The 17,234-nt window shown below is 37.5% G+C and overlaps 1 protein-coding gene across 2 annotated transcripts in view; it reads right to left on the bottom strand.

Moving 5' to 3' along the window:
* CAAP1 (caspase activity and apoptosis inhibitor 1) overlaps positions 1–17,127 on the bottom strand; it is a 57,415-nt gene extending 40,288 nt beyond the window's left edge. Inside the window, exons 1-5 of one of the 2 annotated variants that reach the window (XM_037060616.1) lie at positions 16,743–16,831; positions 14,939–14,982; positions 11,748–11,948; positions 10,916–11,000; positions 10,343–10,418 (exon numbers count right to left, since the gene is read on the bottom strand). In XM_037060616.1, coding sequence (XP_036916511.1) covers positions 10,343–10,418; positions 10,916–11,000; positions 11,748–11,873 — 287 coding nt within the window. In that variant the 5' untranslated portion in view covers positions 11,874–11,948; positions 14,939–14,982; positions 16,743–16,831. Of the gene's footprint in view, positions 1–10,342; positions 10,419–10,915; positions 11,001–11,747; positions 11,949–14,938; positions 14,983–16,742 lie in introns of both variants that reach the window. The other variant, XM_037060615.1, reaches the window with a different exon arrangement.
* Between the last annotated feature and the right edge of the window lie 107 nt (positions 17,128–17,234).

Here is a 17,234-nt window from a genome sequence, read left to right on the forward strand (position 1 = left end):
GTAGGAGTTAAAAAAAAAAAGAAAGTAGGAGTGGCTAGAAAAAATATCTCCAGGATATGCACGAAGGACCTGCTTTGCAGTGTATCTTATTGTGAGAGCCTAGATTTTTAAATTCCTTTATCTTCTGGAACAGTGATATTATCTCAATGGTGCTTATTGTCTGTTGGGAAATACGGCTTCATTTCTACTGACATCTCCTTCAATATCACTTACTAAAAGTATATTAATTTAGAATTCATAAAAAGTTATTACAGCAATTCTAAAATATTGCCAAGATTTCCCTACAGTGTTTATATTTTTACTCTTTATACCTAAAACCCCAGTCCTGATTTCTTTTATCACACTATTCAGGACTTAAATTTCATTATAAACATATTCCTTAGAACATAATCACCTCACATTATAAGCTAACACCTGTTCTCATTTTTAGTGCTATTTTAGCTATAATAAAGCTTCTTTCCCAACACATCTACAAATGAGAAAACACCCTAATCCCAAGCCTCCATATGACCTTATTTACTTAAAACTGTTATTTTTGTTAAGCAATGGTCATAATCCACAACATTTTCCTATCTTGTCACAATACCTAACAGTTTTAAAACACTACAAAATTATAGACATTAAGGATTTTCAAGTATCTATAGGCTATTTTACAAACTTGCTCATTTGCTTACTTAAGGTGAACTACAGTGACAGCCCCATCCCTCACCCTTTTTTTAAAAGATTTTATTTATTTATCTTTAGAGGAGAAGGGAAGGAGAGAGGGAGAGATATATCAATGTCTGATTGCCTCTCATGCATCCTCTGTTGGGAACTGGCCTGCAACGTAGGCATGTGCCCATACTGGGAATCGAACCGTGGTAGTTTGGTTCACAGACCCGCACTCAATCTACTGAGCTACACCAGCCAGGGCCCATCCCTCACCCTTTTTAAAATGAGAGTATTCAGAAACTATGGATATTATATCTTTGTAATTCCTAAATCTCATTCCTATAAAAACTGTTACATTAATACTCATTAATTTTAAGTTTCAAAGCAGTATACTGTCAAAAATTTCTTACTACTACCACTTTATTATTTTAAATGGTAAGCAACAACTATAACAAGGTAAAATAACTGTTAAGCAAATAATCTTTTAAATGGCAGCAGAGATCAAAGAGTCTAGGAAGAAAAAATATACATTTGAAAGCTGACAGGATCAACATTGTAAACAAACAGAGAAAGCTGGCAATTCGAAGGTAACGTAAAACTGTAAAAACAATTAAAATTTTTTTTACTTAGGCATAAACATTTTTGTGTACATTTGTATCTTAAAACCTTTAATGGTTTATAAGAAAATAAACTTAGATAACCCTATTAAATACTAAACATGCACATGCACACATACATACACCTCATACTAAAAGTTGTTACTCTATAGTAGCTTAAACAATTGTATTAGTTATGTCCTTTCTGATTAAAAACTGTAATAAAAGAGCATAGGTTGGTGATTAAAAGAATATAACAAAATATTCATGTGTTTTTAATAGCACTGATTGCTTTACTTGGGCCTACTTGAAACTACTTTGTCAAACTTGGGATAAAAAGGTAAAGGTATATGTTTTGGTAAATAAAATACTGACAAAGTGATATAATTGGTTCCAAGGCCAAGCTCTGGCCTTTATGTATTTTCCCTTCAGTGTCTCGCTGTATAAACAGACCTCTTTTACATTAACCAGCCAGGCAAACGAAGTACTATGTAACCACCGAAACATACATGCTATACAAAAAGAGAAGAGCTATAATCCCTTCCAACTAATTTTTTGCTCTCCCAGGAAAAGCTGCTTGATCTGATTTTTCAATCAACTCAGAAATCCATTTTGGTGTGCAACCCCTTGGTTACTCAATGCTGGAAACCATTTGAAAAATCTTTAGATGTTCAGATCAAACAACATCCTGATGTCTCTAGGCAACCTATGTGTAATGCTGGCTTACTTCTAGGTTTTAATCAAGTACCTTGCATTAGTTTTCTATTGCCAGTGAAACGAATTACCTCACATTTAGTGGCTTAAAGCAACATGAATTTATTCTGTTACAGCTCTGGAGGGCAGAAGAAGTCCAAAACAAGTCTCGGGGCACTAGAATTAAGATGTAGGTAGTGCTGCATTTCTTCTGGAGGCTCTTAGGGAGGATATGTATCCTTGTCTTTTCCAGCTTCCAATAGGCCACCTGCATTTCTTAGCTTGTGATTCCTTTTTCCATCTTCAAAGCCCATCACTGCAACTTCTGCTTCTAGCACGCCATCTCCTTCTGCCTGTCCTCCTTACCTCCCTCTTACAAGGATTCTTGTGATTATACAGGTATCACCTGGATAATTCAGGCTAATCTCCTGATCTCAAGATCCCCAATTTAATCACATCAGCAAAGTCCTTTTTTCCACTTGACACATTCTTTTTAAAAAGATTTTATTTATTTATTTTTAGAGAGGGGGAAGGAAAGAAGGAAGAAAGAAAGAGAGGTAGAAAAACACTTGTGAAAAACATCGAGTTGCTTCTTGTATGCATCCCAACCAGGGACTAAACCCACAACCCAGACATGTGCCCTGATGGGATATCAAACCAACAGCGACCTTTCGCTTTGCAGCACGGCAACCAACCAACTGAACTACAAGGGTCAGGGCAAGTTTATCAATCCGAGTGGCAGTGGTAAATGTAGCCCAGCCCGATTTGGAAAATCAGCGGGAGCAAGTCAACACATAGGAACGGGCCCACAGACCAGTTTTCCTGAGGGGAACCAGGCCTGCCTTGTACGTAGGATGCTTTGAGGCTTGCTTTTTCCTAAAACTCCTTCACTCTGAACTGAGGCAGCAAACGTTTACTGCATATCTTTATTTTTTTAAAGATTATTTATATATTTATTTTTAGAGGGTAGGGGAAGAAGAGAGAGAAAACATCACTGTGTGGCTGACTCTCTCAAGCCCCACACTGGGGACCTGGCCTGCAACCCAGGCATGTGCCCTGACTGGGAATCGAACGATGACCCTTTGGCTCACAGGCAGGCCCGTGCTCAATCCACTGAGCTACACCAGCTAGGGTACATATCTTTAAAGTAACTTCCTAAAATCTGTGCTAAACCTCCCAAGGATAGAGTGTAACCACTTTTCCAGTTCAATCACTTTTCCCCTTGCATTAGCAACATCCTTTCCTTTGTTATTTGTAATCACATAAAGTGAACCTGTGCATAGTAAATGAGGACCATCCTCAATCTAATGCGCCCAGAAAAACAATAAAAGCCTGTCCAGGCAGGGGTTGGGCCCTTTCTCACTTAGTGAGAGTGGCCATGCCATCCCTTTTCTCTATAGTCTATGTGAATTTCCTCGTTGCAGCCACAACACATGGACCCTGCTGGTCAGAGTCCACATCACAAGTTAAGAGATCCTTAGGTTCTAGAGATTCAGACATGGACATGTCTACCACATACATGATCTAAAAGGGTTTCTTTTGTAGATTCTTGAGATCTCTTTACACAAATGATTACGTGGCATGGTGTGAATGTTTTGTGCCTTTCCACAAAGTTCATATATTTCAATCCTACCCCTCGAAGTTTATGGCATTATCAAGGGCCTTTTGGAGGCTGGAGGCTGATTGGGACCAGGGCATGAATAGTAGAACCTAATCTCAAAGGATACCGAGGACCTAAATGACTTAACTGATATAGACCATACACTGAAAACACAGATCATTAACTTCTGTGGAATATTCACATAAAATGGTAAACTTGGCCAAAAAACATCGATTAAGTGCCCAGTGAAAAAGTTCAGGGATCATTCTGATTTTGGAGAAGTAAACTAAAATGAACAGAGGAGTTTACTTCCCCTTTCCACCAAAGACTAAAGATTGTGTTTCTCTGGCTAAGTTGAAACACCACAAATGTTTCACCAGAAAATAATGGAGCACACCAGGGCCAGCCAGAGCAGACTAGTACAAAAGTGAGCAGACCAGCACAGAGCAACAGAGTGGAGCAGAGCATTGAGGAGCAGAGCAGAGCTGTCTAGCTGGAGAGGGATCTTATCCCACGACCATCTGGTCCCAGGTCTGCCTGCACCCATCCTGGCCTCACAGCGGTGCTGTTTTCACAGCTGTGCTGGGACACAACTGGGCTGTTTTGCACTGAATAAAATTTCCTGTTTCAACACACCCCAAACTAGGGATTCTTGCTGGCATTTAATTGGCATCAATGGCCATTAGTTAACAATACCTAAAAAAAATGGAGGCCATTAGTTAACAATAACAACGAACAAAGAATAGACAACCTCACTACCTACATATTTTAAATACAACAACTTTTAGGTTAAAAAGGAATTACAAACTAAAAACTAACAATAACCAGTTTTATGGGAAAAGCTAAAGTAGTACTCAGAGGAAAACTTTACCATTAAATATGTATTACTAATCTACAATTAAAATAACTACCCAATTCAAGAAGTTAAAAAAAGATTAAGCTTTAAAAAACAAAAGCATATAGATAACGGTATACCTATTGGAAAGGCTGAAACCTTTCTTTCTAAGACAGGAATAAGCAAGAATGTTCACTCTCACCATTCCTATACCACAATGCACCAAAGTCCTAACAAATCAGTAACAAAAAAATTAAAGGCATACAGATTAGAAAGTGTCAAAAACCAAAATAAATAAATGCATACATATATACATACATACATACATAAAGATCTAACGGCTTTATTAAGTGATTCATGAATCTGACAAGTAGAAGTGCTGTATAAAAAGAAAGGTTTTTTATAGGAAAGTGAAGCAAGAATACTATTAGCAAAAGAAAGGATTATTTTTAGGCAATGACACATTTGGGATGGGAGAAAATGGCAAGGGTTGTGCATGCAGTTTGCCTCTTCTTTTGGTGGTGGTGATGAAATGGGGTAGAGTGGGGCCCCCCAAAAATATTCCCCACAGCCCATGGTTGGGGAATGGGGAGTGGAGGAGGAGAATGATATGGAGGTTAAGATACTTTTTGTAACAATGGCAAGTTGATAGCTAGTTGATAGCTGTGCTGCCACCCCAGATAAAAGGTCTAACTGACTTTCAGATCTTATAGTGACTCATAACATGGGGGTGGGGTGACACTTATGAGATTAATACAGCACCTGCTCCAGAGGCAGGGAGCGGGAGGCTCCTGTGTCACAAGGCACTCTTGCCCCAACTAAAGATGGCAGGCAAAAGAAGATAAAAGATAGTGGGGATAAGGTCATTGTAGGAGGGGCTGGATATGAGATCACATAGGAAGCTCCAGGTCAACATTTAAAATAAGGGTGGGTGGAGAAAGAGCGGAGATTCAGCCATGCTGCCTGTAATGAGAGAGGAGATACGCCTTCTCCTCTGAGAAGACAGCCATGAGGAAGGAGTCATGAAGTAAGGAGATTCAGCCATGCAGCCTGGGGTAATAAGGCAGGCAGCCATACCTGCTGAGGAAAGGGTAGAAGGAGAGCTGATAGAGCTGTGTGGGGATTTGGAAAAGGCCACAGAGCTACATGGGGGAACCTGCTAACCAAGCACGGATTTGTGAGAGATGCCCGGAATGCTGAACTGTGACCGGGAAATGCCAACTTCTGCTTCTCTGAAGGACATATGGAAAAGCTACTCTCTTCGAACGTGTGCCTTCCTGGACTCTACCATCATCCAGTGTAACATGGCACATACTTTCCTGTGCTACAGGAAGACCGAGGACAATGAACCCCAGATCCTGAAGGAGAGAGCTGCTGTGAGATGATGGTGACTCTAAACCCCAAGTGTACCTTCCAGAGAGGATGGAGACCTGTTTGTGCATCTGGCTTAAGAACAGATAAGGATATGGGGAACTACTGGGCTTGTTTTCGGCTTATAGCCTAGTGGGGAGCAAAGGAAGTGCTGGGTCTCATGGGAGAACAGGACTCCAAACAGGAGTGCTCTAAGCCCCAACCGAGGTCGGAGTCCTGTAAATAAAAACCTGTTTCCCACCCTGGCTGTTGTGGCTCAATGGCTTGACTGCCAGCCTGCAAACCAAAATGCTGCCAGTTTGATTTCCAGTCAGGACACATGCCTGGGTTGCAGGCCAGGTCCCCAGCTGGGGGTGTGCAATAGGCAACTGATCGGTTTCTCTCCCTCTCTTTTTCCCTCCCTCCCTTTCTCTCTAAAAATGAATCGATAAAATCTCAAAAAACAAAAATCCTGTTTCCCTCTACACCAATTGTTGGTCATGCCCAAGGTGCTATATGAACAAACTCCAGTTTACTCAGTTACAGTGGTAGGGGTGTAGTGAGGATAATGGACTGGGCCCACATGACAGACTACCCTACAAGTGCTCGACCAGAAAACTCTAGACCAATTGATGAAGATTATGTTTCTGGTGAAAATCTAAAACGGCAATTAGGTCAGTTATTAAATATAGGTTTGATATCATGGGCTTTACCACAGTTATGCCAAATTGGGGCTGTGATTTTCTTTTTAAGGAAAAGAATAAACCTTCTCCTATTTGCAGAGAACATATTGTTTTAGTCCACTGGGAAATAGGACCAGGTAGCTTGTACAACACTTCTTAGGTCTGGAGGCTGGATTTCTGAAAGCAGAGTGCCAGTATGGCCAGGAGAGGGCTCTCCTCCAGGATGTAGACTTCTCCCTCACATGGTGGAAGGGGCTCTGGGATCTTTGGAATCTCTCTAATGAAAGCACTATCCTCAATTTTCACATCTATATTCATAGGTAAGGTGGCTTATAATCCCCCATACACCTTTTTGGCACTATTTATGAGATTTCTGGGTATTAAAACTATGCAAAAATTGTGAAGTAAATTGAAGACCTTTTCATTTTTTCCAAGGGCCTGGACTAATTTTGTGGAAAAGGGGGCCATATATTAATCTGACAAGCTCAGGGGAGGCCTGTGAGGCAGGCTTACAAACTCAGAAACCTAAATTAACCATAAAGGATGGTCTGAAATTAAAACGTATTAACTAAAAACAGTTCATGGTGGGTATTTTTCCCTAACAAAGGTAATCTCTACTTGTGCGTTGTCATTTTGCATCTATGATAACATACCTTTGGAAACAAAGGTAGCCTCCTTTTCCCCAAAACCCTTGGGCAGAGGCTGAGACCCCAAATCCCTTCACTGTTATTGCTATCCTGTTAATTGTGGACTGTTAACGATCTTTACCCACCCATGCAAAAGAAGTGTCTATCATTTTACCTTTTATCCAATCCCAGAGGTTTCCCCCACTTTGCTTTCTCCTCCCTCCCTAATCTATCACCAGTGGACTTCATGTTAACCCCTTATGGCTCTTCCTTCAATTCTAATGTAAAAATAAGGTGCTAAATGGCCATTTTCTGGAACATTTTTCAATTTCTTGAGATACTGCTTCCCAGCATCACCGTCAGTTTGGCTCAAATAAACTCACCAAAAATTCTCCACAGGTTTGAAAATTGACAATTTAAATATCAGAGCTATAATGTTTGAAAACAACAACAGGTGGCATTTATTGCATGTTTTATTACCTGTAAACACATCACATGTATTGACTAATGCATATAATAATTCAGTTGTGAATCTGTCTTGTCACAGTGCTTTTTCAACAGACCTTTACCTAACTTTCTCATTAATTTTTTGTTAATCTCAAGTTGTCCATTTTAGTGAGGGGCTAAATTTTGTATTTTTATAGAAACTCATTCATGTACTGGTTTCAAATTTGTTTATACAATGGTACACACAGATTATCATTAGGCTTTTAAACTCACATGTCTCCTTCTTCCTTTAAGGAGATCTCAGTTAAATTGCACTACACATATTTCCTTAACTCAGCAATTTTTAACCTTTTTCATCTCATGACACCCATAAACTAATTACTGAAATTCTGCAGTATACCGAAAAAAATATTTTATTTTTTGTCAATCTGACAAAAAATATAGATGTAATTTTGATGCTTCACACTGGATAACTACTGTTGTGTTGGCTGTTGCCTTTTTTTTTTTTTTTGACAATGTAAGGAAAAAGAGGTCTGTGCCCTGACTAACCATCATGTATGTTTTTAAAATTCTTACAGCACACCAGTGTGCCTGCCTGTATGGCGACTGGCTGAAAATCACCGCCTTAACTAAATCCAAGAGGGTTTCATCTATGTCTTGGTCTTTACAAAGACCAAGTTTATGGACTTACTTGTCCTTTTTGTTTTTGTTTTCTATTAGTTTTAATGTCTACCTTTGTTTTTCATTTTCCAAACTTTCTCTTGGTTTGTTATTTTTCAATTCCTTTAAGACGTGTACTAAGTTCCTGAACTAGTCACAAAGCTTTTACCTCTTATATCTAAAGCTTTCCTTTAAACTGAGCTTTGTGACATTACCAGTCAAATAGGACACATGAACACTAAATGGATCCCGGATCAGAATCAGTTAATTAAAATATATAATTATACCATAATTTTTTTAGTAATTGGGGAAATTTTACATGCAATATGTTAGGTTACATTATTTGAATTACTGTTTATTTTCTTACGAGTGACGCTGACACTGTGGCTATGTAGGAGACTGTCCTTACTTTTAGGCAGCGCATACTGAATTGTTTAGGCATGAAATGTTATAACATCTACAACTTATTTTTAAATGTTTTGTGGGCTGAACTGTTTCTCTCCACTGCAAAATTCCTATGTTGAAGCTCAGAATGTGACTGTTTTGGAGATATGGCCTTTTCAGAGGTAATTAAACTAAAATGAGGCCATTACAGTGGGCTGTAATCCAATGTGACTTGTGTCCTTATAAGACACTGGGCACAGGGAGAGATACCAGGGATGTACAAACAGAGGGACAACCACATAAAGTGACAGTAAGAAGATGGCTGACTGCAGGCTGAGAGGCCTCAGAAGAGACCAACTGCTCCAGTATCTTGACCTTGAACTTGCCACCTCTATAACTGTGTAAAGTTCTGTTGTTTAAGACCGTTGGTCTGTGGTATTTTGCTATGGAAGTCCTACCAAACTAATATAAATAGTTCTAAGGGGGAAAAGGGTAAATATAAAAAGAAAAAGCAAAAATAGAAAATGTTAATGTTGCTGAATCTATGTGGAGGGTAAATGAATGTTCATTACATCATCCTTTCAAGTTTCATGTAAGTGTGAATTTTTCCAAAATAAAAAGTTTGGGTGGGAACTTTCACAAAGAAACTCATGCGTGTTTGTGTGTGTATGTTCGTATTTATACATATAATTAGTTTGCTAGGGTTGCCACAGATTGACTTAAACAGAAATTTTATTTCTGCCCTGACTGGTGTGGCTTAGTACATTGAGTGCCAGCTTGTGAACCAAAGGGTCGCTGGTTCAGTTCCCAGTCAGGGCACATGCCTGGGTTGCAGGCCAGGTCCCCAGTACAGGGCACACGAGAGGCAACCACACATCCATGTTTCTCACCCTTCCTGCCTCTCTAAAGATAAATAAATAAAATTAAAATTAAATTTATTTCTCAGGGCTCTGGATGGGAGAAGTTATAACATGAAATGAAACTGTCCTTTTTTGGTGATACTTGCCTTATAGCCTTCTGTAACAAATTAAAAAAAAAAAACCCTCAAGATTTCAGGTTAACTATGCACTATTTTTCTATCCTACTGCCTCTGGTAATCTCTTATTTGTGCTACCACCTGTGCCAAGAGAGATACAAGCCAGTCCTTGCCATCTACCAAAAAAATAATTGTTTCAGTCAAAAATCATCAACAGATGCTAAAATTGGTACTGGCAGAGAAGAATAGTCTAGAAAAATATTTAGCATGTTGCTTCTTGATTAGTCAACATTCCAAAACTTTGGGGATTGTATATCACTACTGTCAAATTATATGTACATACAGGAAATAACCCACCTTATTATCGTACCTGTTAAATGAAGCTATTATCACCTAACATTAATAGGTATGTAGAAGAATTCAGTGAAATAAAGTGTTCTAAGCTACTAACATAATGCCTAGTAGAGTAAGAACTTAATAACTAGTGGGTATCACCAGTATTATATTCAAATTCCAAATAAAGAATGTGATTCTGCTTCAAGCTGCCACTGCTCTTGCCCTACACGTGAGTAGCAGTTTAAGAATATCACTTAATCCTGAGAGCAATAAACTTGATCCTTACATATACAACAAAAGAACCAATCATTACAAATAACTAAACCAGTTTTTCTACACTGTTGAATTTTTTATATAAATATTCAGAAAAATGCCCTGGCTGGTGTGGCTCAGTGGACTGAGTGCTGACCTGCAAACCAGAAAAACAATCACATTCTTGAGGTAACAAATCGGCAAAGGAATAACAAAAACATTCTGAAATGAAAATGAAAAAGTTTTAACTTACTGACTGACTAGGTCAGGTGCCACCTTAGAGCCATCATTTGCCTCCTCTTCCACATCGGAGTCCACGGCAGTGTCACCTTATAAAGGAAATAACCTTTTGAAAGCACGCTTATAAAATGTCAGAGCCATTTAATTTTAATCATCACACACAATGCGCTGTCTTTAAACGTGATGAACATTAAGGAACTTTATAGTTTACAGGTAACTAAAAACAACGAGACTATAAAGCAGCAAATAAAAAATTATTTATGAGAAATCTTTGCTTTTCAAAAATTAACTTTATAGTATTCTGGTTAAATACTTTTTATTTCATTTTATTACTGTATACAAATATGCTCTTATCTACACCCTCGAGATTAAAAAAACCATACATACATCAAAAAGTCTATTCTTAAAATGCTATTCTGATATCTACACTGTACTTCTCTGTACAAAAAGAGGTAAAAATACTTTTCAATGATTACTCAATAATGAAATTAAAGTAATGGTCAAGTAAGAAAAAAATACCTCAGGATATATTCTGAATATAATATTAACTAAAAAGTTTTCAGAATGTAGAAGCATGTATTCTTACCCTCAAGAATCTTCAAGATTTTTTTTTCAGACAGGAGCTCTAACTGTTCTTGGCATAGTTTTTTAATTTCTTCTATTGAACAGTTCTAAAGAAAATGACATTTTAAAAAGTGCATTTATGAAATACAATACCAATGTAAACTAGAAAACAGAAATCACAGAAAAAGTCCAGTTAGCAAAATCTTACAATAAAACAAATTAAAAAGCCACATAAATCCTTTCATGGGATGAAATCTGATAAGCTGCCAGCTAGCATGTGAACATCATAAGACTTGATGAGAATCTAGTCACGAAACAAGGGAAAGAGTATGTCAGGATCCCAGATACTCTTAACAGCACCCTATTCATGTTAGGTAATTCCTCCCAAGGTTTAAATATTCAAGTCCCAGCTCTATATATCTTAGATCTATGATCTGGGGCCTAACTTGTCCAATATTAGAATACTACCTATTTCTCTGAATAATTTTCAGAAATATTTGAAAACATTTGTAAATTTAATGAGGTATAATCCACTACCAAACATCACTGTATATTTTTACCCAGCAGTGTATCATTTCTTAAAACACCAGAAAGAATCATTATACCTCTGGTTTAATTACTAACATGGCCTGCATTTAACAGAATTATTTCCAGAAGATCAATAAATTCCTTACCCAAGCACAGTAAATTTCCCCATTTTTTTTTCTTGGTAATTTTCTACATATACAAAGTCATTTACAGTTCTCCAAAATCCCTTAGCTTGTTTTAATTAAAAACATTCAATTATAACTTGCATTAAGCAAATTTGCTATAAAAAAGTTTTTGTACATCTGATAATGTATATAATGAAGTACCTTTAACACATCAGGAAGCATTTTCTGTAACTTCTTCTCTCCTATGATACAGAAACACTGCTGAAGCATTTCCTTTTTGTCTGATATATAGAAACTAACTGGTTTTAATGACACAGTCAGATCCATACCACCTTCTTCAAGGTCACTGTTCTCTGCCAAAAATAATTCTTTCTCCAAAGTTGGTAAAAGATATTTGGGTTCCTAAAATTAAAGAAGAGAAAGAACCATTAAATACTACTACTTAAAGTACATAGAATATGTATAAAATGTCATATTTTCATTGAATGAGTTCTTCATTAAGTATTTCCAAGTTCTTGGTTTACACACATTATCTAAAACCATAGGAAAGAATATCTAATTGTTCAGTATTCTTTGAACTTACTCTCCATACCACAATTCACTCATTACATATATATAAATGGAAAGATAATATCTGAGAACACAAATGAAAATACACTCATTATTGAATGATGTTCTACAATTTTAGTCTTTGGAAGATTTAGAATATTCCTCTAGGTTTCCATTCACCCAAAAGTTTTATGTATATATTGCCATTATTCTTAAGTTTATATAAAAAATTGGATAGTAGCAAAAATATTACAAATCACAAATACTATACAGTAATGTATCACTTCTTATCTGGAATTATTATCAATTTTAAAATTGTTATATGACTTTATCATAGTCAAAGTAGTCAAGCAATGTAAAACATTTATGTCAATTTTACCACCCATCTCCCAGATCTATCCAGTCTCTCCAAATCTACTGCCATAATCCTGGTCCAAGGTACCATTACCTTTTGCCTATATTAACTCAACAGCTGTTCAACTGTACTTGCTGCATCTAATGAGGTTTCTCTGATCTGTTCTGTATACTGTTATCAGAATGGACTTTATAAAATTTATGTAACATACATCTTTCCTATCTGTAACTTTTGAATGACTTCCTTTTAGGGAAATATGGTCTATCTGGCCCTTCATGCTCATTCTTCGTATATGACCCTCTGTGAATTACTCAAATGTTTAATATAACCTTTCTCCCTTCACCTCATCTAGGCAGGACTTTTGTACATACTGTTTGTTCTGCCTAGAACAGGCCACCCCACCTATTTCCCATAACTAGTCTCTCAAGATTAAAAAATTCAGATATCAATTCAAAGTCATTTTTTCCAAAAAATCCTAACTATATAGTTTAGGTAGATACCCTTGTTGTATTTTCTAATGAATTCTTTAAAAAGGCCTTTTTTAAAAAAGCCAATTTTAAAGGAAACTATCATTAGACTGAATCAGTAAAGGAGGTTAATTAACTCTTGTTCTAATGGCTTGTAAAGTAATTCGAATGTTAGTAACAATATAGAGAAATTAGAACCCTCATACACTGCTAGTAGGAATATAAAATGGTATAGCCACTCTGGTAGTTTCTTGAGAAGTTACTGCATGACCCAGCAATCCATTCCTAGATATATATCCAATATAAATGTAAGCATATACCTGCACAAAAACATGTACACAAGTGTTCATAACACCACTATTCATAAAAGGCAAAAGGTGGAAGCAATCCAAATGTCCCACCAAGTGACAAATGGGAAAACCAAATGTGGTATTATTCGGCCATAAAAAGAAGTAGCGATATGTGTTATAACATGGATGAACTTTGAACAAACCTGCTAAGTGAAAGAAGCCAGTCACAAAATATTCTATCATATAAAATGTCTAGAACAGGGGAATAAATAAATTTCTAGAGATAGTAAGTAGATTGGTGGTTGTCTAGAGAGGAAACAAGGTGTGTCTTAGGAGTGATAACTAAAAAGTACACATAGGGGTTTTTTGGGGGGAGGAGTGATAAAAATATTTTCAAATTGACTATAATGTGGTGGATGCACAACTCTGTGAATATACTCAAAACAAATGAACTGTATACTTGGAACGGGTGAAGTATGGGATGCAGTATTTCTATAAAGCTGTTATAAATAAATAGGAACTCAATAGAAGACAACTATAATGGAATTATAGTTGGAATTCTGAGATTAAAGTTATCTATAGGCCTAACATGTAATTCCTTTTTTTTTCTTTCACAAATACATTTACTTTTCAATAAAAATAGGTTTTAGGCCCTGGCCAGTGCGGCTTAACTGGTTGGAGCGTCATCCTGTAAACTGAAAGGTCGTGGGTTTGATGCCTGGTCAGGCACATGCCTAGGTTAAGTTTCTTTTTCTCTGCCTCTCTCTCCCTTCTCCTTTTCTAAAATTAATAAGCATGTCATATGGTGAGGATAAAAAATAGGGTGTAGTTCTGTATGCAAATGTTTACAACTTAGTACCACTGGTCTGAGCATCATAATACTGAGTACTAAATATATGGAGACCATTTAAGATAAGAATGATGATATCCAAAATTGAATCTAGAAGGGGTGGGAAAACTGAGTAGATCTATTACTATCAAAGTATTTGGAAAAAAGTTAAGAGTAAAAAAAGAAACAATCCACCAGACCCAGACATGCTGTATGCTTCAATGGTCAAGTTCAGACAAATCTTGGGGGAAAAGATATGAACTTATGTGGAACACACACATACACATACACATACACATACACATACACAAAAGCAAAGGTTCCTAGCACAATCCATGTGGGTAGCAGAATCCTGATACCAAAATCAGAGAAGATTACTACGAAAATAAAACCGTAGGCTGCTTTAACTTAGAAACATAGATTGGATTAAAAGTAAAAATACTGAATTCCAGCCAAGTACAACCAAACCAATATATCAAATAGGGTTTATCTCAAGACTGCAAGGACAGTGCAATATTAGTTCATTTATCAATAAAATTACATTACCTGATTACTGGAGGGCAACTATTTGATCATGTCAACAGAGTGCTGTAAAAGCATCTGATAAAACTCAATAGGCATCATCAAACTAGGACTTGAAGAAAACTTTCTTAACCTGATCAGAGGTATCTTTCAAAACCTACGGCAAATATACTCTGGTAGAACATTACAAATGTTCCAACTAAAAAAGGATTAGGTAAAGAATGTCTGCTATTACTGCTTGTGCTGAACACTACATAATGCCAAAAAAAGACAAAAAAAAAAAAAGAGAAATACTGAGGTGAGCAAAAGTAGTTTTAAAGTTGTGAGTCTGTGAAACATAGTTTATTCTTGTATTACTTCTTAATTATTATATTAATTACTTGTATTATAACTGTAAACCTACTTTGGACACCCCTGTATAGTGCTGGAAAAGAGACAAAACTCTCACTGTTAGCAGAATTTCTTCTGTGAGTCAACTTTAAACTAACACTGTGGCTACATATAAGAAAATAAAAATAAACGGCCTTCTATGCTTCCACAACTCCCAGATTAAAAACGTAATGCTAAAAAACATGCAACAGCCCTGGCAGGTGTAGCTCAGTGGATTGAGCGCGGGCCTGCGATCTAAAGGATCACAGATTACATTCCCAGTCAGGGCACATGCCTGGGTTGCAGGCCAGTGCCCAGTGGGGGATGCATGAGAGGCAACCACACATTGGTATTTCTCTCCCTCTCTCCTTCCCTTCCCCTCTAAAGATAAATAAATTAAATTAAGAAAAACACAGAACACTTTTATAATTTTCTATTAGAAAAGACCTTTTGAAAAACACACGATCCAAAAATCATAGTAAATTAATGAGTCTTGACCACAACAAAATCAAAATATTCAGTACATCGTGGCCAAAGTTACAGAAACATTTGCAACACACCTTACACAAAGCATTTGCACCAAGACCTTATGTAGAGAGATTCATAACTTATCAGTAAAAGTTGAAAACCACAAAACAAAAAAAACCTCAGAGAATAGGTATATCCAATTTACATAAAAAATCAGGCGACAAATAAAAACATCAAAATATCAATCTCATGATTAATCAGAAAAATATAAACTAAAACAAATGAAACATTGATTTCACCCATTAAGATAACAAAAATTTAAAAAATGGATGTAGTGAAAATCTGCAGAGATGGAAATTTTTTTCTATATATTTTCTAGTTTATAAATCAGTAAAGCTTTTTTGAAAAGCATTTGTTAGTACTTATCAATTTTTTTAAAATGCATAAACATTAACCCAGCAATTTCACTTCAGACTCCAACCTAAAGTAATTCTTGCACAAGACATATGTACAGGATGTTCACTTTTGTATCATGTCTGCAACAGCAGGAAAACTGGACTCCTAAATATTCATAAAAATACAATGAAATATTGTGCAGTTATTAAAAAATAAGGTATTGCACGCGTAAAGACTCCTTATCCCAACAAGGCAGCCGCATCATCCAATTCAATGGGGTCACGGTTACAATAAACCTTGTGTGTAGAAACTTCAATACACACATCTGAAAATAATTAATGAAGAGGCTGCATATCAAACTATTAATGGGGAAGGAGGCTTGGAAAAAACTTCGTCGCTTTTCCTTTTATTTCTGCGCTGTAAAACTTTAAGTATGTATTTATGCACGTTTTATAATATACTATAAGAAAATTTGTTTTAAACAGCTATATGTTGTAGGTCGATGGGACATAAAGAACACTTCTTCTGTTTAGCCAGATAACTGCACACAAATCTAGGCGTTGTAACAAACTGTGACGGTGAATAAATTTCCATCACCTCTTTGAGTCTCTGTTTTTCTCATCTTGTAATGTGGAGTTAACCATAACCTGTTAAAGGTGAAGAGAAGTAAAGAGTGGCTTGCAAGTGCATTAAAGGCTGGGCCCCTAACTCATACTTTTTTAGGGAGACTGAGGAGACCAAAAGAAGTGGAAGAGGCCAAGAGCACAATGAGTTAGCTACCAGCAAATGCAGGTACTTGAAGTTGAAAACATGGGAGTGTGAGGTTCACCGGGACCAATCTTGGTTTGGCAACGCTAACAGTGAACTAGAGCCGGCGCCCTTGCCGATCGTCACCCACATTTCTCCGAAAATGCAGCAGCAGGGAGATCAGTGAGAAGGACGCCCACACACCTGTAGCAAGGAGCCTGAGACAGTGGAAGATGAATCAGTGCTCCTCCGCTTCCGGCGCTCGCTGCGCTCCCCGCCGCTCCCAACGCCAGCGACGCTTCCGAGGTTCCCACAGCAGGTGAAGCTCCCGCAACCGCCGATGGTCCCGCAGCCACTGACGCTCCCACTGCCACTGCTGGCGAGGGTGGGTCCCAGGTCCGGTGCTGCGAGCATCGCAGCCGCCTCTTGACCGCTTCTTTTACGCCGCTTCTCCCGGGAAGATTTCTTTCCCGTCATGATCCTTTTGCTATAAGCATCAGGAGAAAGCCCGCCCTCTTCGAAACGATCTAAACCTCCCTCCAGTCGCCGAGTGGCCACAACAGGGAATTGCGTCGCAGTTTTACGTCACTTCCGAGATCGTCGCAGACGTCGCGAGTCGTTGCTGCAGGCGGGGCCAGGACTAATGGCACCGCCTCCACGAATTCACGGAGGTGGGTCCATTTGCATCAGGGTTGG

Source organism: Sturnira hondurensis, unplaced genomic scaffold (genome assembly GCF_014824575.4).
Source record: "Sturnira hondurensis isolate 20B ecotype Veracruz unplaced genomic scaffold, ASM1482457v3 Scaffold0012012, whole genome shotgun sequence".
Taxonomy (NCBI): Eukaryota; Metazoa; Chordata; class Mammalia; order Chiroptera; family Phyllostomidae; genus Sturnira; species Sturnira hondurensis.